We start from the raw sequence: 27,989 nt of genomic DNA, 5'->3' as shown, positions 1-27,989 counted from the left end.
CATAAACCCATGTATTCAAGCAATAATATTTTTATTACATGCCTCTTCACAGTTAATGCTATATGACATTTAGTTACATGCAGGGCATTTTCAAACAATTTTACCATTATCGACCAGCATCAAACAGATATTAACGAAAGTCAAAATAGCAGTTCGCGCATGGATATTTTACATCTAGCGTTAAGCGTCTATGTTGACGTCGAAAACGTCGAAAGGCTTCACTGGACCGGGTAACCATGGAAACCGGTCAGTACATCGTTCACCGGCCCGCTAACATCCCGGATGTTCCTATTCAAATCAATGCACTGATTTGCACTCACATCGAGGCATGTAATAAAGAGTGTCTTAAGTGTTACGTTGGGTAAACTGTCAATTTGTTTGAGTGAAGGGATGTGCTACCTATACATGATAGCAGCTGGTTAATTTACTAGCCCTGCGTACAGGTCTGTGTGTTCCCGGCGTTATACGGCCTCCATCACAGCCCTGCAACGGTCTATAGAGATAACTGGGGTCTCTGCAGTCCGGATCCGGACCGCAACGAAAAAACGGTCTTTTTGGCCGAAATTCCGCTCTATCGGGGCAAAATCCTTTCCCTGCCTGCCTTTACCTCCTAACTGACCCCAGAAAAGATGCGATTAACTTCTCCTAACGTCCAAAACCGCTCGTTTTCTGAAACATAACGTACTCGACAAGTTGTTTACCCATGGAGATCGCCATTTTGAATCTCGCCTAAGAGACCCCAGTTATCTCCACAGACCGTTCAGGGCTTTGGTGGAGGCCGTATAACGCCGGGAGCACACAGACCTGTACGCAGGGCTAGTTAATTTACCTGATGCGTTTGTAAGTCACATACTGGGCAGAAAGGAGCGACTACCGACCTGATTTGGCAAAAAAAAAATGTGCCGTTCCGATAACACGGTTTTCAAAATAGGGAAGGTAGGTCGGCAGGGATTTTTTCCCAAAATATTTTTATTTTTGAATATGCACTTTTCAGGGATTCAGGGGGATCAAACACTGGCCACAACATTTCTGGAAAAATGTATCATAAGCTTACATATAAAAGAAATAAAGACATAAAAGACATCCTCGTTCAAGGAAAAATCAGATGCCAAGTAACGACCACGTGATGTTACGGGTTTTATCTTTCTTTTTTTTACTTCCTTGCAGGCAAAAAATAGGGTAGGTCGGGTTATCGGAACAGCACATTTTTTTCTTTGACCTTAGTAGAATTGTCACTAGGTGTGTCCTTTAACTTTGAAGGACAAGATGAAAGCTGCTCTCCATTGTCCTCCCACCGCGATAAGTAAACTTCTAAACTACCCTCCTAAGGTACAAAAGCTCCCAGCTGCCCTATGTTCGCTGCATGGGTTTTTACCCCTTCCCTACAAATTGTTCCGCGAAGGATGAGTCAAAATGGCTGCCATGTCGACCCAATTGAGCTGTTTTTCCAAAGTTGTCCTACTGAGCAATTCAGGGCTAAAAACTTCCCGATGGTAAAAATTGGCCAATCCCCAATATCTCGATTGCTGATTCATGAAATCATCACTAGCTGGTTATTCAAATGATTGTTTACAAATGCCTCAAAGTGAACATCTTGTTGGCCGTGATTGGATACGTGATTGCCCGAGTAACGACGTACTACGCCGCAGATCTGGCTCTGACCTTACGTGTGAGCGCCCTCAACGGATATACAGTGGTTTAGGAAGGTTACAGCGCTCACTGCAGTCACTGCCAGAACTTGCAAATCCTTAGGGAGCCGTCATTATCTACGGCCTGGGGGTCGGAGGAATGTAAGGGGTCACTCAAAAATTGAAAACTACAAGGGGGTTGCTCAAAATGTGGAGAGAAAGAAGGGGGTACTCAATTTTTGGTGCAAAATGAATTGAAACCCCTCTCAGATTGCACCATTTCACACATCAATTTCTGAAAATTTTCGATGCCAGAGGGGATCACCCCCTGTCGCACTCTCCCCCTTGGGATACGTGTTCTCACAGTTTTATTAAGTAAAATTACAAACTGAAAACACATCTCATATTGCACCAAACTGCACCATTGTACACATAAATTCCTCTCAGTTTTTCGTGCAAGACAGTATAAAGTCTCCTCTGACACTTTCCCCCTCAGCCTCCCACGTGTTCTCCCGCTGTACTTTCAAATTCTGCCCTGTCAGATATCTTAGTGAAAATCCTGTCATGATACCTATCCAAATTAAACGATACTATATGGTTGGATACTGGTTCATTTTGTTGGTTTCACCTTTTTCAACCGTCATGAGATAACCGATGATAATCTAGCAGGGTACACCAGGATTTGAAAGGTCTTTACTATTGCTGTATTTTTGTAAATTTTACAAATACATGTCTGATATTTAACTTTTCTAAGTTGGGGGGGGGTCAGTCAAAATTTCTGTGTTAGAGAGGGGGATTACTCAAATTCGTCAGGGTTGGCAAGGGCGGGGTTTATTCGAAATTTCAGAGTTTCCGTAAATAATGACGGCCCCCTTATACATCAGCGGTTAATTTGAATAGATTGCAAGTCTTCAATGTGGGCATATATAAGCTAAGATAAATGGATACAAACATTCGCATTAGAACTAGAACGGTTTCGCTGACGGGCCTTTTGCTGGTCATTAGCCGATACGACCCCCTAACTTACCTGTAACTAATGCGATGCTTTGTGTCGAAAAAAACTTTATTAGAACAATGTTCATGAAATACACATTGAATAACAAAATATTGTACCAATACATTTATTGCCTTTTGTATACAATTACAACGTACTTTTCAATTTATCGGAGAAATACCTGTGTCATATATTCTTAATTTTAAAATCATTTCAGCCCATTTTGGGAAACTTAACATGCACTCATTTAAACATAGAGTTATAAGTTAACTCGTCGGTGTCGTCAAGTCCTCGGAACTGGAAACTGAGGGAAAAGATTTCTAAAGGGACACATATAATAATCCAGGGGGGCAGACAATGCTGTTGTTATAGTCTTCAGAACTGATGCACAGTTTATCTGAGAGAGAGAGAGAGAGAGAGAGAGAGAGAGAGAGAGAGAGAGAGAGAGAGAGAGAGAGAGAGAGAGTGATGAAGTGATCAATTACTCATCTTTTACTGTTTCAGGCATGCAAATCCAAACATCAATTCCTGTTTATGGAGAACACATGTGACACTATCAGCAATAGTTCAGCACAATGTGCCGACATCACAAACAAGATTATGAAAAGGTTTTCCAATGTTTAAGGACTGAAAGACGACTCACCAATCATTTCGATTCGATTCATCTCCCCCAGTTTCTTCATTGTCTCGTTCCTGTTGGTGTTTTTATGACAGAAATATTAACAACGACCTTGGATCAGGCCAAATACATTGTCTTGGATGAGTTACCCTGAACGGAATACAAAAAATGCACCTACCTACCTAAACCGAACGTACATAAAACCTATACCTACGTACACACCTACCTACCTACCTACATACGTACATACGTACACACACACACACACGTACGTACGTACGTACCTACCTACATACGTACATACGTACGTACATACATACATACATACATACATACATACATACATACATACATACATACATACATACATACATACATACATACATACATACATACATACATACATACATACATACTATTATACATACATACATACATACATACATAGTCCGTAGGACCTCATCGGTTACGTTAGCGGCAGCGGCAGTCGGTTCTACATTAGACATTAGTCGGGGTCTTAAGAACTTCTTCTTTGCAACAGAGGCGCTATGAAACTATTTGCAAACATTGCGAGGGCTGCAAGTAAAATTGACAAAATAGTGTCCCTTTCAGCCCAAGCCGTTCATTATGTTTGTTCCCTAAAAGGGTCCCAGTTCAGATTGTTATTGCATTTAAAACTACAGAACCAGGTGTTATTGATGCATACCTGTTGTACTGTTTACAAGCCAATACCTGTTATTCACACCTATGTAAGTACAAAATCTCAATATCAAGGTCACAATTAGTTGCGCGCCCTTTAGGCCTGCTATGTGTCTCATTCTATGAAACAGAAGAAGGTTATTAATCGAGGAAAAATTAATAACTACGTACCCGAGCAAATTGGTTAGTAGCCCACTGTACGGCACCACGTTTATACAGAACAATCAACATGACACATAACAATGGGTATACCATAAACGGTGCAGCCTTAAAGAAAGAAACGATGTGGACAATTTCATAATCTAAAAGACTAGACAATGACAAGCAAAAATGCATTGGTAATGGTAGGCATGTGTATATAAACGGATACAACAAAATATAGGAGTATTATGTGGCCTTCATTGTGTAGACTGGGTTGGGCTAATCTACAAAATAAAAAGGCACGTAGAAGAAGTAAGGGGGTAAGCCTTGTTTGTAAAATATTGTCTCGTGTTTGTTCATTGTTTATATTCTATACATTTATTTCTGTATTTATTGCTCAGATATTCTGTGAGAGAATGGACGGCTCTTCATCTTTGCCTGTGTAATAAGTATTGTATGAGATCTGCGGTCTTTGATTTTAGTTTTGTGCGCTACCATCCTGCTTGCTGACACCAAATCACAATAACGCACCAAGCAGACTGTTTTTACTCATCTGTTTGCTCCATTGCAGATTTTCAGTCATGTCAGCTGTAAAATATTACCCTCTTTTTATTACAAACAGCAATGTTGAATGGAGCAATAGCGGAATACCATTCGTGAAGAAGCCTTCGTATATACGGCCATTGACGGTGGGTCTCTTTGTGTTTGTGAGTTTCAGAGCTAAGTAATTATAACTCTGTCTAGAGATCAAAATTATGCCATACATTGGCAATGTAATGGTAGTAACATCATTTAGGTAACTCATTACGAGAACAAAAATTGCAATCGATATAACTTTCCTTGATAAGCATTTTGGCTATCTCTAATGTATCTCTGTAAGATAGTGGATGGTATCATTGTAATTTGTATACTCGACATAGGGGCCAGCTTTAATCGCTTCCAAAGACGCAAGGCGACAGTCATTATAAAAAGTTAGATTTCTGCGACAACCAAGAAATATGAGTGCTTGAAGGTGATATTGCTACGCTGTTGTGTAGAATTCAATCTGTTAATTTAGGAGACGCTTTAGACCTTGTCACTTTAATAGAAGACAACCCAAACAGTTTGAATAAAGGACACGATGATCGATACTCAATCATTGGTTGGAATCATGTTGAAACATATCACTTAGTTACAAATCCTGAAGGTACGAAGTGGTGCTAGAATGCTTTATAGCAATGTATATCTGAAGTTGTCAGGTGAAGTTCTTTTGAAATCAAATGAGGCGACAATGGATGTTCTCTCCTAATCAGACGTGAACTACTCGTCATGCAATGTTTTGGAATAGCCCCATCCCCATCCTGAAGGTACGAAGTGGTGCTAGAATGCTTTATAGCAATGTATATCTGAAGTTGTCAGGTGAAGTTCTTTTGAAATCAAATGAGGCGACAATGGATGTTCTCTCCTAATCAGACGTGAACTACTCGTCATGCAATGTTTTGGAATAGCCCCCCACCACCCCCCCCCCCCCCCCCCCCCCCCTTAAAAGGGGGTGCGTAGAGAGCGCCCTCGAGCGACGGATCTCTCAGTCTGATTCTTTGCCCCGACAGAATGCATTTCCACAGGTGGGAATGGACCGCTTCGTCTGTCATGGCTTCGTAACGGCGAAGAAATAAATGGAACCCGTGTTGATGATAAACACCCCGACATCAGAGAACACGTAAACTTTGACCCTTGCTGACAACGGTGCGGTTCTAACCTGTGTAATCACAGGTACAGCTGTTCTGCATCGACGTCACTGTATGACAATAGGTCCGTTGGAAGAACACTTTGAGCCGATAGTTGCTATATAACCTTGAAGGGCCAGGTGTGTAGAGTCCGTCAGTGACATTCAGGTGTTCAGCCAATGCTAATACACCGGTCCCATTCCTTGGATGGGGAAAAGCTTGATATTCAAACTTGGACTTTAGGCCTACAATTAAGGTTGTATGCACCTCGAAAGTGAGAGACTTAAACTTTTGCTCAAACTTTCCTCAAGGAATCTTTCAACCATTCCCTTTCAAAATCAAGAATAAAAAACGGGTGTCACGGTGCAAAGTTTGGTAATAGAGAAACAAATAATCCAAGATTTACCGTTATTTAAAATGAATTATGGCCGCCGTCCCTTTGTTAACTCAATGAAGAAAAATACAATTCGAATTTCGAAAACCCAAGGTGATGAAAAGTTTTCTTATACCAAGAGCTATAAAATGAACCCCCATAAGCGGTAGATCAGAAAAAAATTGTAAAAGTTTGAGAGTCTGAATATCTGTCCCCGAGGCGCGTTCTCCCTTAATTGGACCAAACTTGAAGACCACATGACATCAAATACTTGGGAAATCAATGTCACATGTACGGCTGATGATGTGAATTCACCCCCGGTATCAGATTCAGCAATTTTGAAGATCGGTTCATTGACGTCAGACCACGCAGCAACACATCGCCGCAGTCAACCCTGCCAAGTTGGGGGTCATACTGTAGAAAAATAAATTTGAATTGGTCGCTTTTGTATTTCATTTGTAGCCTAAGTTCAATCGACCCCCACCCCACCCTGTAAAAAGCGAATGCTTCCTTCTTAAAAGTATACAGTCACCTGTAATCTAAATATGCCCATATATGGTCAAAGGGGCGCTCCTTGGTATTCAAAATGCCCATGTGAGGGCGCTGTTTTTTTAAAAGCGGCCACCCGCTTAAAATCTGTGATTGGTTAGATTTTCTCTTTCCATGGTACTGTGGCAAAATTGGAACAGGTGACAGTATACCTTTAAATTTCTGTTCGCTTTCAAACTTGTACCGCCAGATTCTACTTGACTTACCTTAGAAGCAAGCAAGTTGTTGGAGACAAACCGCGCTATCTGCAATTCAACTGTACCGACGTCTCCTAAGAACATTCTGAATAATATGACATAGCCGCACTTGGTCCATCTGAAGTGCAATTATATACATACTGTTATCACCAAGGTGAATAGCCGTTAATTCGCATGGAGTAACACATTTTTGTTCAGAACAAGGTTATTGGGACTTGCAGTGATAAAGCACACCCAGCGACGGTATAACACGAGATTTTGACCAGTTCACGACAAATATGCACGAGCGATAGCGGCGAGTGCATATATGAAGTGAACTGGTCAAAATCGAGTGGTATACCGTCGCTGGGTGTGCTTTATTGCTATTATATCATAATAGTGTATTGAAATTCTGGCTTGGAACGTCAAAAACGGAGTTTTCTTTAAGCTGAGACCTCGCGCGAATACGAATACCAGCCGTGGTGTCGCCAACATACCACGGTTCTTCTCGCGTCTCGACCAATCAGATCGTTGCATTTGCGCAATCAATATACTGGTATGATATAATATAATTTATCGGCGCCAAAGTCAAGTCGATATCTTATGATCTGTCGATGTAACAAAGCTTGATTTTGTATTTCGACGTTGTTAGTGTAAGAAGTGCGGTACATGGTACAACCTCAATCTTTACTCTTGTGATCAGTCTGATCGTCGTTTATTTTGCTGTCACCCGGAAGTGAATTACTGGTCCTGTGTCCAGTGATTCACTTCCGGGTTCGTTACCCAACGAAGATAGTTCGGGTGAAAAGTAGTGCGGACCTTTGAGTTATGATACCTGCATCGGTGCTTGTGTTGCAAAGATAAATATCTGCGTTTTAAGACGGCTGCAACACTCTAAGGTGATATAGAGAGATATTAATTAGCTCCATGAAAAGCATCATGAAAATCATAGCCATGAGCATCAATTTCTTTAAAAACGCCCAGGGCGACCGATATTTTTAAAATTGACTCAAAATTTCAATGGACTTGCCCCAACGAGAAATTCATCTGAGTAGTCAAGCTGACACAGACGTAACACCTGTCAAGAGGATTCGTGCCGCCGAATGTTGACTGTTGCTCCTAAATTATGTAAAATATATCAACCCCCAAAATATAATTTTTGCTGAGAATTTCTTATATTGTAAATTTATCTAATAACTTTTTAGCTTTATCGCTTGCAAATATTTATAAAAGTAAAAAAAAAGCGCCGGGCCTGGAGGTGATGACACACTCACAAGCATCATGGCACTCTGGGATTGGCGACTATGTGGTAAAAGATTTTGTCTTATACTGCAGTGAGTTACGCGTATCAATGAGCCACTTATTAGCTATTTTTATTTGATATTAGATACCTTTCCAAGAAATGATAATACTATATCCCTCACATTTTTGAACAGTGGTCAAAATGTCAAGGATGACATTTACCTTTGGCCTGGGACATCTCTCCAACCAATAATGTGAAGCAGGACATACGAAAATATGTAGGATAATGCTAAACTTGTGAAGAAGTATAGAATAAACCAGATAGCTATGGTAAAATGAGTTTCATGACGAACAACTCCTTCAAAGAACGCCATGCTGAAATGTTTTTCTGTGCAGTCACGAACGAGCGATTTTCATCAGAGATCCAATTCCTGTAGAAAATTGAAAGTCGATAAGTTAGGAAAGGCTGCAATAAAAATAAACGGTTTCCATCGGATGACGTCACTGTAAAGACGATTTTGACGTCAGCGTTTTATAATTTTCTGAATTTCATTTGAGTAATAGCTGTCTGCTCTCACTGTATTGGCAGATGATGATTGGGCGAATCGCGCATGTGCAAAACGGAGACGGAGTAGCCGTTTATGCATGAATATGTTTTCACATCCCCATAGCATTAGTGCCAAAACTCCAGCGTCATATCTTCACTGACTTTTTCTCAGGCATGGTGGCGGTGTCCTAGATAAATCCATAGTAGCCCCGCTACTGTCTATGATATATTCAAGGCCACATACCCGGACGCTCGCGAATTAAGGTAGAACGGACTCTCAAACTTTCGCAAATCTTTTCTGATATACCACTTGTGGGGGTTCAATTTAAAGCTCTTGCTGTAAGAAAACTTTTCACCGGCTTAGTTTTTCGAAAATCGAAAATTTTATTTTTCTCAATAGAGTTAATACAGGAACGGCGGCCATGTTGAATTTCATATATCGGTCAATTTTGAGTAATTTGTTTCTCTAGTACCAGAATTTGCACGGTGACCCCCGATTTTATTCTTGATTTTGAAAGAGAATAGTTGAAAGATTCCCTAAAAAAAGTTAGAGCAAAAATTTAGGTCTTTCACTTTCGAGACGCACACTACCTTAATGAATATCTTTGGTCTAGCATATAGTACAGATGAGTCAAATTAAAATTTTTTGTCGACACTGTTCTCAGAAACTTGAACCGAACAATTGAATTTTAAGACAATTTTATGACAGCCAATATAGTACTTGTACTCATTCTGTATACTTACGGCGGAGGACAAAAGATTTCAACTGACTCTTGGTAAACGAAGAGACTTTGTGAGGCAAAGACCAAGGAAAGAGTGAACGTATAGATTTAATTCACCCATAATTCCAAAGCAACTTTCCTGCAACAGTTTCGATCTTGCTTGGGCATAAGGATTATCTAAGCACAAGTTAGTGTTAACTAAGGTTTTCCGGTGCGTTCGAGGGAAATCCGATCGTATCGGAAGGCTAATTCTACAGTGAAAGTCGAAAGAGGTACTGAAATACACTGATAAACGAGCAAGCAAAATGGCGAAATGGTTTATGGCTATTCTTAGGCATGACTGTCTAGACCTTCTCCCTGATCTTTTTACGGTGGGGTCGCACGTTGTATTCTAGAAGAGCCCTTGTATTCAAGTTTTGTTCTTTACTCCTTTGTTAGAGTCAGACAATGGGGAACAGGCATGTTCGTGGGTGAGTCCTCACAATTTATAGCTTAGGGTCAGCCTTTGGGTCAGAGCTTCCTGTTGAATAGGCAAAGTATTGTCATAAGAATCTCGCAAGCACCCATAGCAGAATTCCGGCTCTTATTACGTCTATGTTATTCGTGACGTCACATTCGAATTCAGCAGTGAGTGTGTTGGTCTCACTGTTGTAAATGACGAAACTTTGAGTTATGCAAAATGGTTCAATGATATATCAACATTTTTGGGTCATTGATTCGCTGTAGTAATTGCTCGGTTTCTGCGTGAAGCAGATAAGTTTTGAAAATCTACTACGCAGTAGCGATCAGAACAAACTCGTCAAACCTACATCAATTATTAATGCGCCTCAAGGTCAGATATTTTGACTCTCAAACTTTTACAATACTTTTGGTCCATTGCTTGTGTGGGCTCATACTGAAGCGCCGGCGTATTCTTTGTGAAAATCGAAAATTTATATTTCCCGTGGAGTTAAGACAGGGGTGGCGGCCTTTGAATTTCAAGTGTTGGTAAATGTTGGGTAATTTCTTTGTCTGATATCAAAACTTGCATGGTGACCTTCGATGTTTATTCTTTATTTTCAAAACAAATGGTTAAAGATTTGCTTGAGAAAAGTTTGATGAGCAAGTTGAAGTTTTTGCGTTTCGTGGCGTGTACTACCGTAAAGGTATACTGTCACCTGTTAAAATTTTGCCACAGTTACCATGGAAAGAGAAAATCTAACTAATCACAGATTTTAAGCGGGTGGCCGCTTTTTAAAAACAGTGCCCTCACATGGGCATTTTGAATACCAAGGAACGCCCCTTTGACCATATATGGGCATATTTAGATTACAGGTGACTGTTTACCTTTAATCCAATGGCCTCATATACAAACAAACTCGTACTTTATAACTGCAGTCTTGCAAATGGTTGCCTTCCTTTCTGACTTTCATACATCCGAACTGCAATGTGGAGTACACGCGCTATGTGTGGTTACTTAGCAACAATAAACATAGACCTGAACAAAAGAAGGAAATGAAACTGTACAGACGTTGTTAAATATCGTTTAACTTCCGCACGGTAAAAAATAGAAACATATATAAATAATGACTATGAGAACCACTACATCTGTCATATAATGGCTTAATTGTGTTTAAAAATGACGGGGAAAAAACGAGGCTTTAAAATCAAATACCGAACTTGTCAGCACGTAGACTCCGAGATCTATAGTAAATATAGACTTGCGTGTACACTTGGTTTCGTAACTAAGGTGACAGTATCATGTGAACAAATTGCGTTCAAAAATAATATTAAACATATCAAGAATATATTGACAGTCAGTATTGTTACGGATGTCGATAATGTCATAGATATATCACGTGTTGACGCTCGTATACGTGTGAGCCATTTTTCACTATTGACGATAGCAAGGTTTGTTACTAAATATAGCTGCGCACGAGCGACATCGGACGCTATGCTTGATATTAATTTTATTGTTGCATGTGTGGCTGTTGTTTTACCTTGTAGTCTGGGCCACAAATTGGTGTGACTTTAAGTATCCATAATAGCACTAGCAGGCTTTATTTCCCTCCTTCTTGCGGAAAATGCAGACAAATGTTTAGTTTTGCATATTAATGAGCGAAAAATAACGTCATTTGCAATGAGCGGTATTGAGGGCTTAACTGCCGGACCGATTATGGTTCGACGCACTGCGACGATTGGTGTAGCGTAGTTTGGTCACAGTAACACCCCCGAAAACATGTAACGCCGAGGAATATGTCAAATATGAACAACGTTATGGTGCATAAAAAATGGTGCCATATACCTGTTAGACTTGAGAAATGATTAGGACACGGTCAGTCAACCAACCATGATAGAGGGGCCATTTAAGGTGACTTGTAACGCATTCTTCACAGAAAGCTGTTGCGCAGATGGCACACAGACGAATTTACCTCCAAATTCGATCGCGGAAGACTGGTTAAAGTACAGCAATTTTAATCGCAAAACCCCTCCGAAAATTAAGCAGTTCGTGAAGAGAAAAATAACAAACAGCTCTACGCAGGTGAAAATTTGTCTAGCTATTGTTTAGTACTGTCGCCACCATATTCTAGGAATCAACCGTTGTTACAAAACGAAAGCTTGAGCTATACACGAATACAGGCGATTGTAGACATCTTAGTTGACGGATTCGTATAAAGACGGTAAGTAGACCGACAACTATCCGCGCTAAAAAGACTTAAAAATAAGCATAAAAATATCAAGAATTGAAATAATTTCGCTCCTATGTGTTTGTATGCGTGTGCGCGTGTGGTATGTATACGTTTGCGTAGCGAAGAAAATTAACAGGCAAACAATAGCCCATGTACACATTGAATATTGTTGTCTACCCCCGTTGCTGGTAAATGTTTACGTACCTGATTCAGGGCTTGGCAATATCAGATAAGAAAATGACGATAATACAAAAATAAGTCGAAGACCAGTTGTTTCCGAATGCAGGCTTCTTTGTTGTTATTCCCGAACTGTTGTCGTAAAATGCGAGCATGTCTTCGATTGGATGGTAGATTTGTCACGTACAACCCGACGTCATTGCGTGCAAAGTTCAGCTTGGCATATTGTACAGGGTTCATCGTATATGGCATTCATTGCAGTCGCTTTCATACCTGTCGTGCTCTACACTTCTCCTTTAATCGATGGTAGACATCCCTTGTCCGAGGCCTTACGGCTGTAGCAGTTGTTGTAGCTCTGTTAATAAACGTATAGCGAATCTCATTTGAACGATAATCGGTGGGAATTGCAACAATCGCATTTCTGTCAATATTTGATATCTGGAACGTCTACCTGTCGTAAACGTACAAATGATAAGTAGGCCAAAGAAGTCAACTCTTTGTTTTGCATCCTTACAAAACGAAAGCTTGAGCTTTATACGAAAACATGTGATCGTTAGCGTCAGAGTTGTAAGGCAAAAATGATGTGTATTTGAATTGCACTTGTACAAATTTCACTGTTTTTGACCCAAGGTACTTACCTGCTTACTGTCCATTCTGAGTGAACGCAGAACAAAGAATTTTATTTCTCTGGCCTTATCATATTCGTTCACCCCGACTTGTTGACTCGAGGATAACCCCTATTTAAGTGTAACCCGTGAACGTTTAACAGTAGTAGCAAATCGCTTCCAATTTCCTTAAAGTTTAACATTTTCTCAAGTACCGTATGAGTCCTGCCAGGGTCCATACATTGTAAAAACCATTTGAAATGAATCATGGGGTGGCATTCCTCGCCGTAAGGTTATCTGCAGTGTACGACAATGCGTGGGTGGTGAACTCTATGTACTGGGATAGGTGAGTTGATCGAACATATCTATTGATCATTGTGTTCAACAATGACATGTGGTAAAAGCGGTTCAGCGCAAGAGTCTACAGCCAGTGGAGTAAAGAAATGAAAGCAGCCACATTTAAGCTCTTATCTTTTAATGGTTTTAAGTTGTAAATGCGCACCGAAACAGAAGTGTTTATTTATGGGTGACCGACGTGCATTTTATGGTATCCGAGAAACAAATTACCTAAACTGACCGACATTTGAAATTCTAAACGGCAACCATCGATAACTCGAGTGGAAAAATTCCATAAAGGATGGTTAAATGTTCATTTACACCACAAAATGATTCCTAGATAGCAGCTTGCAAGTAAAGTATTGTGAAAATTAGACAGAGAATATGAAGATCTGTTCCTGAGGCGCATGCTAATCCATGATGAGTCCAATGCATCCTCAGCAGATCTTGTAATGTCACTGGTTGGGAAGTATTTTCATTTAACAAATTTCTAGCATGGCATAGGCTATTCCCTCAACAAAAACACTGTAATTGATTTTTCACTCTTCTAGTCTAATCATTTTTGTAATTCTATACTGTTACTAATCATAGATATTCATGATTTGAATGAATTATGGCAATAGCTGTTGGTTGCATATATAGTTATTCGCACTGTTAGCGCTGTTATGATGGTGGTCCTGAACTTGTGACGTAAAGGAATTTGTACAGTCATCGATTCAACTTTGTATTTGAAGATATCGTAAAATTCAGTCATTTTCAGTCATGATTTGGAATAAAGCCCTTCTCATCCTCATAAATTGTCCCCGTGGGCTGTCATATTGCAGTTACGGTGAACAACATGGATGTCCCGCATAGACGTTCGAGTATGCTTATCAACCGTTTTATAACGACGTTTGAAAACATTAACAAAATAAACATGTTGAGTTTAACAGCTCCCCTAAATCAAATCTATGCTCCTGAATAGCTGGCATACAATGCAAATAGCGTATACCGTGGCGTGGGGTAATCTAAACGGAAGATGACGACGCTGCCATGATCTTGACAATATGCGCCAATTTCATTACTCCGAAAAAAATGGTATCAATCCTGTAAAACCTACAGCTACAGTATGAATTAGGTCCTTGCATGTTAATAACATATGTCTTTCATACCTTCCTCTCCAGATTCACCGCAGACTTTTTCTCATATAATGTTTTGTAGAACAGTGAGAATGGCAATATAGTATAATAGTAGTAAGGGAGCATTCGTTTTTCACGGCGAGGCGGTCGGTGGAGCTTAAACTATGAATGAAATGCAAAAACCAACCCCCTCCAAATTATTTTTCTTCAACATGAACCCCCATTCAACAGTAGTAAAATATGACACCCCCAATTATTCATCTGATTAGATTGATCAATCCTTTGCACCCCAAGGCTCTGGGCGGGAGTTGACATTTGGAAGTACGATGTGGCAGTAAAATGAATCTGCCCACGGCTGATAATGCTCTATGTTCTTTCTGCAAAAACAACGAAGGAACTTTATTCTATATTTTACATGATTGTCTACATGTGCAATTATTTTGGGAATCATTTTTTTACATTAGGGGGACGATAATCAAAATTGAGAAAAAAATCCAAAAATATGGCAGATCATACTAGGTGATCCAAAACTTTCTGTTATTGTGAATTTCCTACTTCTTATTGGTAAAAGGTACATTTATATCTGTAGTAATAAAAAGGAACTACCCAGCTTTAAAGCAGACAAACGATTTGCTCACTCTGCACAAAAAATGAGTTTCACAGTGCCTTTAGATAAGAGAAATGTCTGCACATAATAAGAAGTAGGGAACTTACAGTTCTAAGGAAGCGTTCAGTTATTACGGCCGGGGGCGGGCCGGCAAAATCCAGGGGGTCGCCTTGAATTTGAAAACTGCAAAGGGGTCATGTATTTTTCAAACAGCTCAGAAGCAGGGGGGTCACTTAATTTTCATAAGTATCCGTCCCGTCAAAAAGAAGTTTCAGTGTTCAGAAATATTCTGGGAGATAAAATGATTCTTTGCATGATTTCATTCTCTGAAGTCATTTAACCGTATATCTGAACAAAAGTATAATCATCTGTCAAATGAACATCTTGAATTGCAACTCTGGAGCTTGTCTTATTATAAATCTAGCTCACTGAGGGCAAAGAACAATTCCTATTACTGACATATTAGAGATATAGCAAGTTTTTCAGGGAAATTATTTAACAGTTACCCACAGACTACTAGCACCATGAAAAGTGAAATTATACTTTTTCAATATCATAATTGTTGTCAACATCTGAACTTTCACATATCCTATTTGCTCCATTGGGGGTTAGTGGGTTATTACCTCATCCTGTAATTGGGCTAACGCCTGTTGGATGATGGACTGAATAAAAAAAAAAATAAAAAAAAATAAAAAATATTTGTATCAATTATCAAACACCTGTAAAAGCACAAATTAATTTACTTTAGCATTGTAAAAAATTATTCATAGTTTTCTCGTAGACTCCAATGTATAGTGAATCAATATTTGGGTGAAATTCCAAAATCCAATTTCTTGCACACATTTCAACCTTTAACCATCCTAGTCTAACTAACTACTTTAAAATGAATTATCAAAAGTCTATTAATACACAGATTTAGATAGTTTTGTATTGGAAAAAATTATTCATAGTTTCCTCATAGACCATGTATAGTGAATCAACATTTTGGTGAAATTCTAAAATCTAATTTCTTGCACACATATCCATTTGTAACCACACAGATGTAACTATTTTTGTAATGGAAAAATTATTCATAGTTTCCTCCTAAACTCCCATGAACAGTGAATCTACATTTCGGTGAAATTCCAAAATCAAATTTTTGGCGAACACATCCATTTCTAACCACCCTAGTCTAATCAAGTACATTAATATTAATAAGAGAGAGTACATAAATACAGAGATTTACCTATATTTGTATTGGAAAAAATATTCATAGTTTCCATGTATAGTGGATGAACATTTTCAGTGAAATTCCAAAATCCGATTTCTTGTACACATAATATGCACCTTTAACCATCATATTCTAATCAAGTACAATTATTTTAATTATTACATATGTACTGCAGATTATTCTATTGTGCCCCACCACATAAAGTTGGTATTGAATCTCAGTAATGTGCATATGAGAAAAATAGTTCCTTTTCAAAATTCGGTTTTTGGCAGGATAAATTGCATATCATATTGACCACACAGTTGCTTCCTACACTTTATTAATTTTATCATAATAATACAAAATGTTAACAATAAACTCCTTGTCAAACAGCTAAAACGTACTTACAGATTGAGGGAGAATGTCACAAGCCATCAAATAACTATGCAAATTAGTCACGTGCCCATTCAATAATTTTTCGGTATTTTCACGCTAAATTATGCAAATGAGTATCAAATTTGGCGGACTACTTTATACTTTGGTAAGAATTGTCGTCTATTGTATATTGAAACCCGCTCGATGGAGGACCGCAAAATTGCGAATATGTTGATCATTGGAAAGTGAATTTTATTACGGAGACACAATGGAAACACCTTGTGACACTTGAGAAACAAGTATTTTCCAAGGATAACGCGACGGTAGCGTCGTTGACAGTGCCGTCTGGGACTGCACAGGGAGATGTTCCCGTGTCAACACAGCTAACATGTCGAAAGTTGCACCGCAGAAAACCAAACACGGAAATGAAAACAAGACGCGAAGTGGCACTTTTCAAGGAATGGCTTCACACCATGACAGAAGAAACTTGCGAAGTTCTGAACATTCCACCACCTGAGTTAGATCAATTGCTAGCCCGTTTTTTTTTCTGAGCGACGGGACTCACTGACAGCGCTCGTACGGTAAAGCCTGCGTACAACGACTGCTCGATGCCGGCGTTCCACCAACTGTGGCTTCACAACTAAGCTAAGCGGGCACAAAAATCCAGCATTACTCAAGTTACCAACCGCTATTCTATGGCCAGTGCAGACCAGCAGCGTCAGATGAGCAACATACTCGCCGGTATACAACCTGCAGTTGATCCACAATCGACCGCGACCGGAAGTATAAGCCTGATGCCGTCCGAACATACACCGCGACCGGTGGCAGGTCCTTCGTATGGTATTCGAGGTCCCTTGTCGTCAATGCATCAAAATGCCCTCCATCAGTTTCCGCAACTACCAGGGATGTTCTCAAATGCACAAATCAGTGGTGGATCGTTCAACTTTACCTTCAACATCACCGGAAATAATTCCCTATCTCAACAGTCTTCGCCTGTATAGGCCTATCACGCGTCGTTGCATCGCCTCACATTTAACGTCGCCGACCTTCAGTGATCTACTCCGATTCCGACTCAGATTGAATGATTCAACCGATAACATAATTAGACTTTCTCGTTTTGAAGTTTTACTCATTGTTCTTGTTCCAGTGTATATGAATTTCGATTATAAGGATTTGAATTACGAACGGTTTCACTTGAAAACATTTGCAGTGTCATGTGTGTGAGTGACGTTGTTTGAGTCACAGAGAAAGATAGACAGAGTAGCAACACTTGCATGCCTTTTGTTCCATGGTCGTCTCGGTAGACTATTGGCTTTTCATATTAAAATGAGCTCCAAAGGTGTTAAACTTTTTGGAGGCATCGTACTGCCAGTCGCGTAGCAACCATAGTTACTTTGTGAGCTCTCAGGCCAGAAACACTGCTTCACGCCAATCAAAACATAACACGCCAGCAGTTTCATAAACATGTCCTTCCTTGACCCACGTGTAAAAGAGGTACGACTGACCGTAAACCATTGAGTAAAACCAGACAGTATCGATAAAAGACTTTCAAATTTGGTTCAAACACACTCATTATATATTCATAAAAATATGAGAGGAATTTTTAAAACGGTAAAACTCGTTTTCCTGAAGCTCAAAACACTCCCGTTTTCGCCAGCACGTCGATTCTGCTCAGCACCACACGACAACAACAACACAAACTTTGCCGAACATACTTTCGCTTAACAATTGGCGAAAATCCGAAAACTACCAAAGGATTCATGGTCGGCACTCTTCGGAAAAGAGAGGCGAGAGCAACCTGAGGCGAGGCGAACATGGATGGGTTACGTAACCGCTTCACGCCTTAAACAATACCCGTTGCCACTCTATCCATCTTTCTCTATGTTTGAGTGTACAGCTGAGGGGCGAATAACTCTATAGGTTAAGTAATATCCATCCGCCGACCCAAGAATTTACTTGCTCGACGAAGTTACCAACGTGTGTAATTTGGGAACATATGTAATAATAACAGAACTCAATGACCTTGTAACCTTGCCCTGACGTTTGTGTGGTACGGAAGTTATTTTCACGAGTGATGCGGTGTATCCTTGCTGTATTTTCACTCGCTTCGCTCGTGAAAATACGGCCGCATGATACACCGCATCACTCGTGAAAATAACTTCCGTACCACACAAACGTCAAGGCAAGGTCATGGAGTTCTGTCATAGTACTGTACTGTACTGTACTGTACTGCACTGCACTGCACTGCACTGCACTGCGCTGCGCTGTGCTGTGCTGTACTGTACTGTACAGTACTGTACTGTGCTGCACTGCTCTGCACAGGAATGCACTGCACTGCACTGCACAATTCTATACTATACTATACTATACTATACTATACTATACTATACTATACTATACTATACTATACTATACTATACTATACTATACTATACTATACTATACTATACTATACTATACTACACTAAGGGTAACTGTATATCACTGTCAGATCAAAATTTCCCTTGCATCTCATTCGTGAATATAAGGCAGACTCATGACACTGGGAAGACAGGTTGTAATATAGCTCTAATGTTTTTATAAAGAAGTTTACATTTTCCTGCGTATTCGTTGAAATAAAGATTATCGTTCATCTTTATGTTTATGAAATTATCTGGATTAAGTAAAAAGAAATTAAAAGCACAAAGCATCATTGTGATTGAGCGTACTGGTAAATTATAGCAGAGAACATTTTGGGCTGATGTGCAGCGTCTCAGAAGCTGATATCCAATTGGGTGGCTGAATCTTACCGTTATAATAAAATAATACAAAAAGACTCCCCAAGTTGCTCTGAATAGTGACAATCGACCAATCAGATATAACCTTCCAAGCACGCTTCATATCAGCAGAAAATTTTTCATATACTAATCATGACGCAGAGAAGATAACTGCTCTCTATCAAATAATAATCTAATAACTCAAACATGAAAGTATATGTAACAAAACTAAACGGCAAACTTTACATAGACACAGAAAATTAAATGCAATGCGCGACTGTATCGAATGGTTAAAACAAATCCGTGGAAATATCTGATTTGCTTGTTCAATTTTTGCCCTCAAATAATTGCCCTTTTTCTACCAAACTACTTTTTCGATGTAAAAAGCATTAAGATCGTTGCGACTGGTGATCTTACTGAATCTGCAAATTCATGCACCATTGGTTTATTTATACGGCTTGCCACTCGTTCCTCTTTATCTTCATTGGCTTAGTAAGCCAATCATCAGTGGACACCAACATTTGGATAAGGACTAAAAGGGTTTGCCTGGCGGATATTCTGCTTATCCCCAGCCGACACGGCTCCCTAGGCTACTGGTAATTAACGCGATGGGCTGATTATGTCCAGTAAACGCAAGTGTTCTTAAAACACCTATGAAACTACAAAATATTACATCGAAATATGTGACAAAGATCTTGCAGCTTCTGTATTGTAGATTACAACACGCAATTTTTAAAAATTATCGCAAAAGTACACCTGTCAAATTTCATAATTTTAAAACATTACAGCATATGTTGGACAAACATGATATGTACTCATATTAATGTGAACACTGATGCAGAATCACAGATAAAATCGTAGGTATCGATAAGTCGATAAGTCTTCGGAACTGGAAATAGTGGGAAAATATTTCTAAAAGGCTCCATACAATTATTAGGGCCGAAAATGCTGTTGCCATCGTTTTCGGAATTGGTGCACAGTTTATCTGAGAGAGAGAGAGAGAGAGAGAGAGAGAGAGAGAGAGAGAGAGAGAGAGAGAGAGAGAGAGAGAGAGAGAGAGAGAGACAGAGAGAGAGAGAGAGAGAGAGAGACAGACAGACAGACAGACAGACAGACAGACAGACAGACAGACAGAGAAACAGAGACAGACAGACAGAGAATTTAGGAACAATACTTTCAAGGCCGATTAATTTGAATTAAATGACCATGTGCCGTGAACGCCGAAGACTGATATATTACGTAATGCACGGAATCAAGTCATTTTTTACAAAATATCACCACAGTCCTAACTATTGTCCAGGTACAACACATATTTCGCCGTCACAAATAGCTAATCAAATTGCGTCGACATCACCCATAAAATACAGTGATGCGCCTTAGCAGAACATTCCGTTAACATGTAATAAAAATATAGGAGATGTGTACATTACACTAAAAGATGTGGGCAAAAAGGATTTATATGTCAAACGTTATTGACTTAAGGGTACCCATTTTAGATTAATATTACTGCACAATACCAACACACCACCCAATTTGCTATCGCTGTTAGCTGTTGTACTGCTAGGACCTACGACAAATATATTATTTGTGGATATGTGTAAATTCGCAATATCATTGTCAAGATTAACTCGCGCTCCCTCAAGGTATGCGAAATATGTCACATTCTATGAAAGAGAAAGTTGTTAACAGAGGGAAAATGAATGTTATACTTACCCAAAAACCCAGTCAAAAGCCTGCTGTAAGACACCTTTCACATACAGAAAAATCAGCAGGAGACCTAGTGGTGGGTATATGAACAGTGCGGCCTATTAAAGTGAAAGAATATTGAGTGATATCGATTGAAAAAAGACAAGACTGTTTAATCAATATTGATTAGTAAAGATAAACAGAGAGATGTACATATATTTGGATGGATAAAAGGTAAGATAGATGTATTGCTGGATGTATTAGATAAACAGACTTACAGGATACATGGGTATTAGATAGACATGCGGAAGTACAGATAGACAAGTAGCTCTAGTAGCTAGCTAGGTATTACTATGTCGGACGTTTCAACACATTGCTGCTTGCCGTCGGAATCATTTAGCAAAATTCTGCTCGGCTTACCTCAAAAGTGCAGAAGTGGATAGAGACATATTGCGTTATCTTCTCTTCATATTTACTGGCGTATAGTAAGAAAAACATCCCGAAGGAAAGGCAAACGCACAAGATCCACTTGTCCCTGGAATACAATAATGCACACACAGTTATTATTCAGGAGCATAGCAACACATTCGCTGAGCCTTTGTCACACAATTCTGATCCGACCAAGTTCATTTAAAAACCGATATTTCATCGTGCTTAAGTATAAGAATAATAGAATCTTACATCCCCAAGGACATTGGATAAGACTTCGCACACTCGTTGGGGGTTTCCCCTCAACAAAACTAACCCGAATTCGTGTGAGAAATCTGATCCGAAGTCCTTGGGGTTGTGAAATTTTTTTCTCACTTGACCACAAAATGCATTAAATTCAGAATGAACACACTGAATGCATAACTGTATCAGTGAAATTCCTACTTTGTGGCCACCTAATAAGCCTATTCGGTGTCACTTACGCGAACTCCGTGGCGATTTCCACTGCCGATACTTCAACTACTGCTACGGACTAGATGTCCAACAGATAAAACACTGGCTATATGTTCCCAGTGGCCTATGTTCACCAATTTTTTGGAAAATTATGTCACCAACGACGTACAACTTTATCCAAAAATCTTGACAACGCTGTCGCCAGCTACTCTACTCTGACCTGCTTACTTTGTAGTTCCGGTTCGTGTGTTACTCATCGTGCCATTGGATAATATTTTACGCGTAGAACAGAAAGGCTGTTTATCATCCAATCAGAGCTCGTGTAATCTATGTATGCCTGCAGAGGGTGGGACGATTTCTGAGAGTGTAGGATCGATTTTACACACTCCGTCGATCCCACACACCCAGTAGCCAGGAATGTGAGAAAATCAGATCTTGTCTTTTGACGTTACTGTCGCAAGTTGTGTAGGGCACAGAGCAATCTCAACTCCGATGTAAATTGAAAAACTGTCATGACATTTATCTAGTCGTCGTCAATTTCGTCGTCTCAAATTACCAATTTAGTTTGCATTAACCAGAGTTAACCGATGGTTGGATAGGCATTGGTTGAAGCTGAATCATATGGATTTAATGATTATTAATTGAGGGTAACTTATCTCAGCGATATATTCAGGTTGTGAATGCGGAATAATACCAATCGAGATATGAGTCCCTAGCAACTATTTGCATAATATGGCGTCGACAGCAACCTTCTACTTTGCAAACACCCTATTGGATGAATATTTAAGCTTAAATTTGTTGGTGTATACAGTCACAGAACAAATGAGATTCATTCAATATTGATTTGACCAACTAATTAGTAGCTTCTCTTTCGCGAAAGGTGATAATTGCAGAGGCAGCAGAGGTCACGACCGAGGTCATAGCTTACGGCTCGGATAGAAAACATACGTATTGACATACGTGTTGTCTCTACTTTCAGACAAAAACTTTCCTACAGCTACGAGAGAAGAATTGTCCAATCAACATTACCGGATAAATTGCATTTCTGTGTTTGCAAAAAAAAATAACCTGATCATAGAACGGAAAATATGTTGAATTTTGTGTAACAAGTATGAATGTAAAAGTTCATATAATTGACAACTTGAATATAAATTTCATGTCGGAATTCTGACCACTTCCATTCAAACATCGAGTAATCCATCCCTTACATCTATGACAACAGTTGTCGACCGGTCCATGACGATATTTACCTTCGTTCTTGGATATCTATAATACGCCAGCCAACTGGGAAGGTAAGTGCGCACGTCAAACACCAGCTAGTTATAAAACACAGAAGAAACAAGATACCACTGGTACAGCAATTTTCAAATGACACCATTTTGTTATTTCGTCGTGGACTTATTCTTCGGTATATGTCAACGAGAGGCTTCTTCATGCAACTTCCGATATTCTGTTGAAAAATGTAGTCGATAAGTTAAAAATAAGTGCTGCATATTTTCCTCGGATGGCGTCATTTGAAAAAAGGCTGTCAGCAAAAATTGTACTTGAAGTCAATGTTTTTACTGAGTCTCTCCGAACTTTGATCACATTCACGGCCCTTTGCTTTTAAGGGATGGGCCATGTGTGAATAAACGAGTCTCGCATGCGCAGAATGGAGACAGTGCCAAACGAAGAAGTATAGGTTTCGCACGGTAATAGTGACAGTGCCCAAACTAAAACTTCTCTCAAGTATCATACATCTCCTTGGTAATTCCAAAGTCAATACCTGAACGACCAAGGGTGTCACTGAGTAATTAACGACTTTGTAATTGACGACAATTGGACGCATCCTTTTTGAGCTTGTCATGTGTACTTACAGTTTAGAAAGAAAAATCAGGACTGACTACAACAGGGAACACTTAGTAATTAACAAATACGGAAAGTGTGATCGTACATATTTCGTTCACCGGTTGTCTCGAATGAAGCAATATTTTCACGTGACTTCAGATCACACTTAGAGCATAGGGGGTTGTTTATATGTCCGTCCCCCGGGTTGGTTTCCCTGTTATACCTTGCTGGTGTGTTCGTTGTTGACTTTGTCTACGTAATCCCGTGATAATCCGGTGACAGCGTCCACAGATTTGTAACTTACCCAGTGCTTGCGTAGGCGCATTGGGCATAACATAACAGACACGACATAGTGACAAAACTTCGAGTAAGAGAGTAAGATTGTCCATAGACCCTCGAGAAAAACGGGACGGGTACTGCTGGTGTTTCTTTGTACAATCTCACTTGGAATATATTAAGCTTATTTACCTAGCGGTCCCCGACAACAATACTTCGTAGGTACATTTAATTCATTAATGATCACACTGACGTTATGCATATGTACACTTTGCTCGAAGGTCTAGAATTGTCGATAGACCCTCAAGAAAAATCCCTTTGATCTTTACCTCAGTTGCCTGTCCTGTTTTTCTCGAGGATTTATGGATTGTCATAGGACAATTATGTGACACAGAGAATGAGAAATAGAAATCTGTGCAAAACCTGTGTTAACATAAGACCAAGACACCAAGTGTGGCTGTATAAATTTTTATTGGCAATACATATCGTAGTCAAACGTATAAAATAAACAACAGCAAGAAGAAATCTGTGCTGAGACCAAGACACTTCTATCCCCACCCCACCCCGGGGACGGACATGTCAACAACCCGTATACTTATAGTCACCTGCTATGCTCGCGTTCACCTCGCATTTGAGTACAAAGGTTGGTCTCACTATAATTTAGATCGCAAAATGGCGGGTAACTTTATGAAGAAACTGTTCACACACATGAAGCCTATGTGAACTGAGTTGCCTTGGTATTTTAAGCGGATATTCCATTTCGCGGGAAGGTAAGTTTGCTTAAGAGTTCTGAAAATACTGATTTCTTAAAGAAGACAGTCATGGCAAAACGCCGATATGGCATATTTATGTTTAAGTTGGTTACACATAGCGAATACCCGTGGAGGTCTTCGGTGGAAATGTTTTATGGTGGTGTCGGACTTTATATTCAAAATGTGCCATTGTATTCGAGCTTTGTTCTTTACTCCGTTTGTTGCAGTCAGAGAATGGGGACCAAGCATATTGATAAGTGTAACATATGCATGTACCTTGTCGAATACACCCATATACGCTCCACCGTGCCCGTTAATTTTGACTTTTCTCTTGTCCTTGTTAATGCGTTGCCCTCCATTCCTTCAACATACAGAGGTCGGTATCTGGCAAGTTTCTTGATCAAAAATGATAACATGATTTCTTGTTATCAATTTCTTTCCCTAAAATCGTCTTTTGTATATGATTTTATAAACCAAAACCGATAATCCGTTGAGAAAAAGTGAATTTTTGTAAATTTGCAACGTATATGCTCGACTGCATGCGTCACGTCATCAAAATGTAGTGTTGAGCTGAACAATAGCAGGAAACAAAACTGCACTGTCCATGTTTAAATATCGTTACTTAGCAACAATAAACATAGACCTGAACAAAAGAAGGAAATGAAACTGTACAGACGTTGTTAAATATCGTTTAACTTCCGCACGGTAAAATATAGACCATAACATACGTCATCATTTATATTCTATCGAGAACACTCTACACAGTCATGCAAAATGGCTTAATTGTGTTTAAAAATGACGGGGAAAAAACGAGGCTTTAAAATCAAATACCGAACTTGTCAGCACGTAGACTCCGAGATCTATAGTAAATATAGACTTGCGTGTACACTTGGTTTCGTAACTAAGGTGACAGTATCATGTGAACAAATTGCGTTCAAAAATAATATTAAACATATCAAGAATATATTGACAGTTGTTATTTTACAGACGTCGATAATGTCATAGATGTCTCACATGTTGACGCTCGTATACGTGTGAGCCATTTTTCACTATTGACAATAGCACTGACCGCGACTAAGGTTTGTTACTAAATATAGCTGCGCACGCGCGACATCGGACGCTATTGCTTGATAACATCCCTCTATAGGACTTGCTTGATATTAATTTATTGTTGCATGCAGTGCGTGGCTGTTGTTTTACCTTGTAGTCTGAGCCACAAATTAGCGTAATTTTAAGTATCCATAGTAGCACTATCAGGCTTTATTTCCCCCTTCTTGCGGAAAATGCAGACAAATATTTAGTTTTGCATATTAATGAGCGAAAAATAACGTCATTTGCAATGAGCGGTATTGAGGGCTTAACTGCCGGACCGATTATGGTTTGACGCACTGCGACGTGGTGTAGCGTAGTTCGGTCACAGTAACACCCCCGAAAACATGTAACGCCGACGAATATGACAAATATGAACAACGTTATGGTGCATAAAAATGGTGCCATATACCTATTTAGGACACGGTCAGTCAACCAACCATGATAGAGGGGCCATTTAAGGTAACTTGTCACGCATTCTTCACAGAAAGCTGTTGCGCAGATGGCACACAGACGAATTTACCTCCAAATTCGATCGCGGAAGACTGGTTAAAGTACAGCAATTTTAATCGCAAAACCCCTCCGAAAATTAAGCAGTTCGTGAAGAGAAAAATAACAAACAGCTCTACGCAGGTGAAAATTTGTCTAGCTATTGTTTAGTACTGTCGCCACCATATTCTAGGAATCAACCGTTGTTACAAAACGAAAGCTTGAGCTATACACGAATACAGGCGATTGTAGACATCTTAGTTGACGGATTCGTATAAAGACGGTAAGTAGACCGACAACTATCCGCGCTAAAAAGACTTAAAAATAAGCATAAAAATATCAAGAATTGAAATAATTTCGCTCCTATGTGTTTGTATGCGTGTGCGCGTGTGGTATGTATACGTTTGCGTAGCGAAGAAAATTAACAGGCAAACAATAGCCCATGTACACATTGAATATTGTTGTCTACCCCCGTTGCTGGTAAATGTTTACGTACCTGATTCAGGGCTTGGCAATATCCGATAAGAAAATGACGATAGTACAAAAATAACTCGAAGACCAGTTGTTTCCGAATGCAGGCTTCTCTGTTATTATTTCCGAACTGTTGTCGTAAACTGCGAGTATGTCTTCGATTGGATGGTAGATTTGTCACGTACAACCCGACGTCATTGCGTGCAAAGTTCAGCTGGGCATATTGTACAGGGTTCGTCGTATATGGAATTCATAGCAGTTGCTTTCATACCTGTCGTGCTGTACACTTCTCCTTTAATCGATGGTAGACAACCCTTGTCCGAGGCCTTACGGCTGTAGCAGTTGTTGTAGCTCTGTTAATATACGTATAGCGAAATCTCATTTGAACGATAAACGGTGGGAAATGCAACAATGGCATTTCTGTCAACATTTGATATCTGGAACGTCTACCTGTCGTAAACGTACAAATAATAAGTGCGCCGAAGAAGTCAGTTCTTTGTTTTGCGTCTTTACAAAACGAAAGCTTGGTCATGAGCTATGCACAAATACGTGCCATCGTTAACGTCAGAGTCGTAAGGAAAAACTGGAGAGTTTTTGAATAAGACCCTTCGCCATAGCATTTCTGCCTAAAAATCTTTGTTGACAAAATTTTGCATGTGATTAAAAACGTGTGCATGAATGCAGAATGTCATGGTGAAGTCTAAATCACATATAGTAAATCACATTACCAGAGAAATCAAGTTAATATAAAAATTGCACTTGTGAAAATTTCTCTTTTTTTTGACCCACGGTACTTACCCGCTTACTGTCCGTTCTGAGTGAGCGCAGAACAAAGAATTTCATTTCTCTGGCCTTATCATATTCGTTCACCCCGACTTGTTGAATCGGGGATAATCCCTATTTAATGTAACCCATGAACGTTTAACAGCAGTAGCGAACCGCTTCCAATTTCCTCAAAATTTAACATTTTCTCAAGTACCGTATGAGTCCTGCCAGGGTCCAAAAATTACAAGAACCAGTTGGTTTGAAATGAATCATGGTGGCATTCCCGCCGTAAGGTTATCTGCAGTGTACGATAATGCGTGGGTGGTAAACTCAATGTACTGGGATAGGTGAGTTTATCGGACATATCTATTGATTATTGTGTTCAACAATGACACATGGTAAAAGCGGTTCAGCGCAAGTCTACACCTAATTGGAGTAAAGAAATGGAAGCAGCTACATTTAAGCTCTTAAATCTCAATGGTTTTAAGTTGTACATACGCACCGAAACATAAGTGTTTATTCTG

The 27,989-nt window shown here is 39.5% G+C and overlaps 1 protein-coding gene and 2 long non-coding RNA genes across 4 annotated transcripts in view; 1 reads left to right on the top strand and 2 right to left on the bottom strand.

The window, feature by feature from the left end:
- Positions 1-2,733: 2,733 nt before the first annotated feature.
- Positions 2,734-13,680, bottom strand: LOC139118969 (uncharacterized). Of its 2 annotated transcripts, XM_070682571.1 has the most exons (6): positions 12,270-13,680; positions 8,350-8,558; positions 6,916-7,024; positions 4,112-4,207; positions 3,266-3,315; positions 2,734-3,019 (listed from the first exon to the last, which is right to left on the bottom strand). In XM_070682571.1, coding segments are annotated over exons 2-6 (408 nt in total). In that variant the 5' UTR covers positions 8,502-8,558; positions 12,270-13,680; the 3' UTR covers positions 2,734-3,018. The 2 variants fall into 2 exon arrangements, with proteins under 2 accessions (XP_070538672.1, XP_070538680.1); XM_070682579.1 differs by lacking the exons at positions 2,734-3,019; positions 3,266-3,315; positions 4,112-4,207 and adding an exon at positions 6,189-6,574.
- Positions 13,681-19,105: 5,425 nt separating this feature from the next.
- LOC139118962 (uncharacterized) lies at positions 19,106-27,345 on the bottom strand. Its single transcript, XR_011548822.1, has 5 exons — positions 26,726-27,345; positions 23,047-23,246; positions 21,335-21,449; positions 20,942-21,033; positions 19,106-20,213 (listed from the first exon to the last, which is right to left on the bottom strand). It is a non-coding gene; the product is annotated as an uncharacterized lncRNA (long non-coding RNA).
- LOC139118964 (uncharacterized) overlaps positions 26,166-27,989 on the top strand; it is an 18,297-nt gene continuing 16,473 nt past the window's right edge. The window contains exon 1 of the long non-coding RNA XR_011548823.1: positions 26,166-26,512. This is a non-coding gene — a long non-coding RNA (uncharacterized lncRNA). The remainder of the gene's footprint in view (positions 26,513-27,989) is intronic.

Source organism: Ptychodera flava, chromosome 2, assembly GCF_041260155.1.
Source record: "Ptychodera flava strain L36383 chromosome 2, AS_Pfla_20210202, whole genome shotgun sequence".
NCBI classification, from domain to species: domain Eukaryota; kingdom Metazoa; phylum Hemichordata; class Enteropneusta; family Ptychoderidae; genus Ptychodera; species Ptychodera flava.
This window is presented reverse-complemented; position numbering and strand designations above follow the sequence as displayed.

Bases quoted from the DNA above. Each gene is read 5' to 3' on its own strand.
- LOC139118969 (XM_070682571.1), bottom strand. From the start codon at position 8,501: ATGGCGTTCTTTGAAGGAGTTGTTCGTCATGAAACTCATTTTACCATA. The intron at 7,025-8,349 runs GTAAATGTCATC...ATTGCACTTCAG, and splicing joins AGAGATGTCCCAGGCCAAAG to ATGGACCAAGTGCGGCTATG. The intron at 3,316-4,111 runs GTACGTAGTTAT...AAACACCAACAG, and splicing joins CTACTAACCAATTTGCTCGG to GAACGAGACAATGAAGAAAC.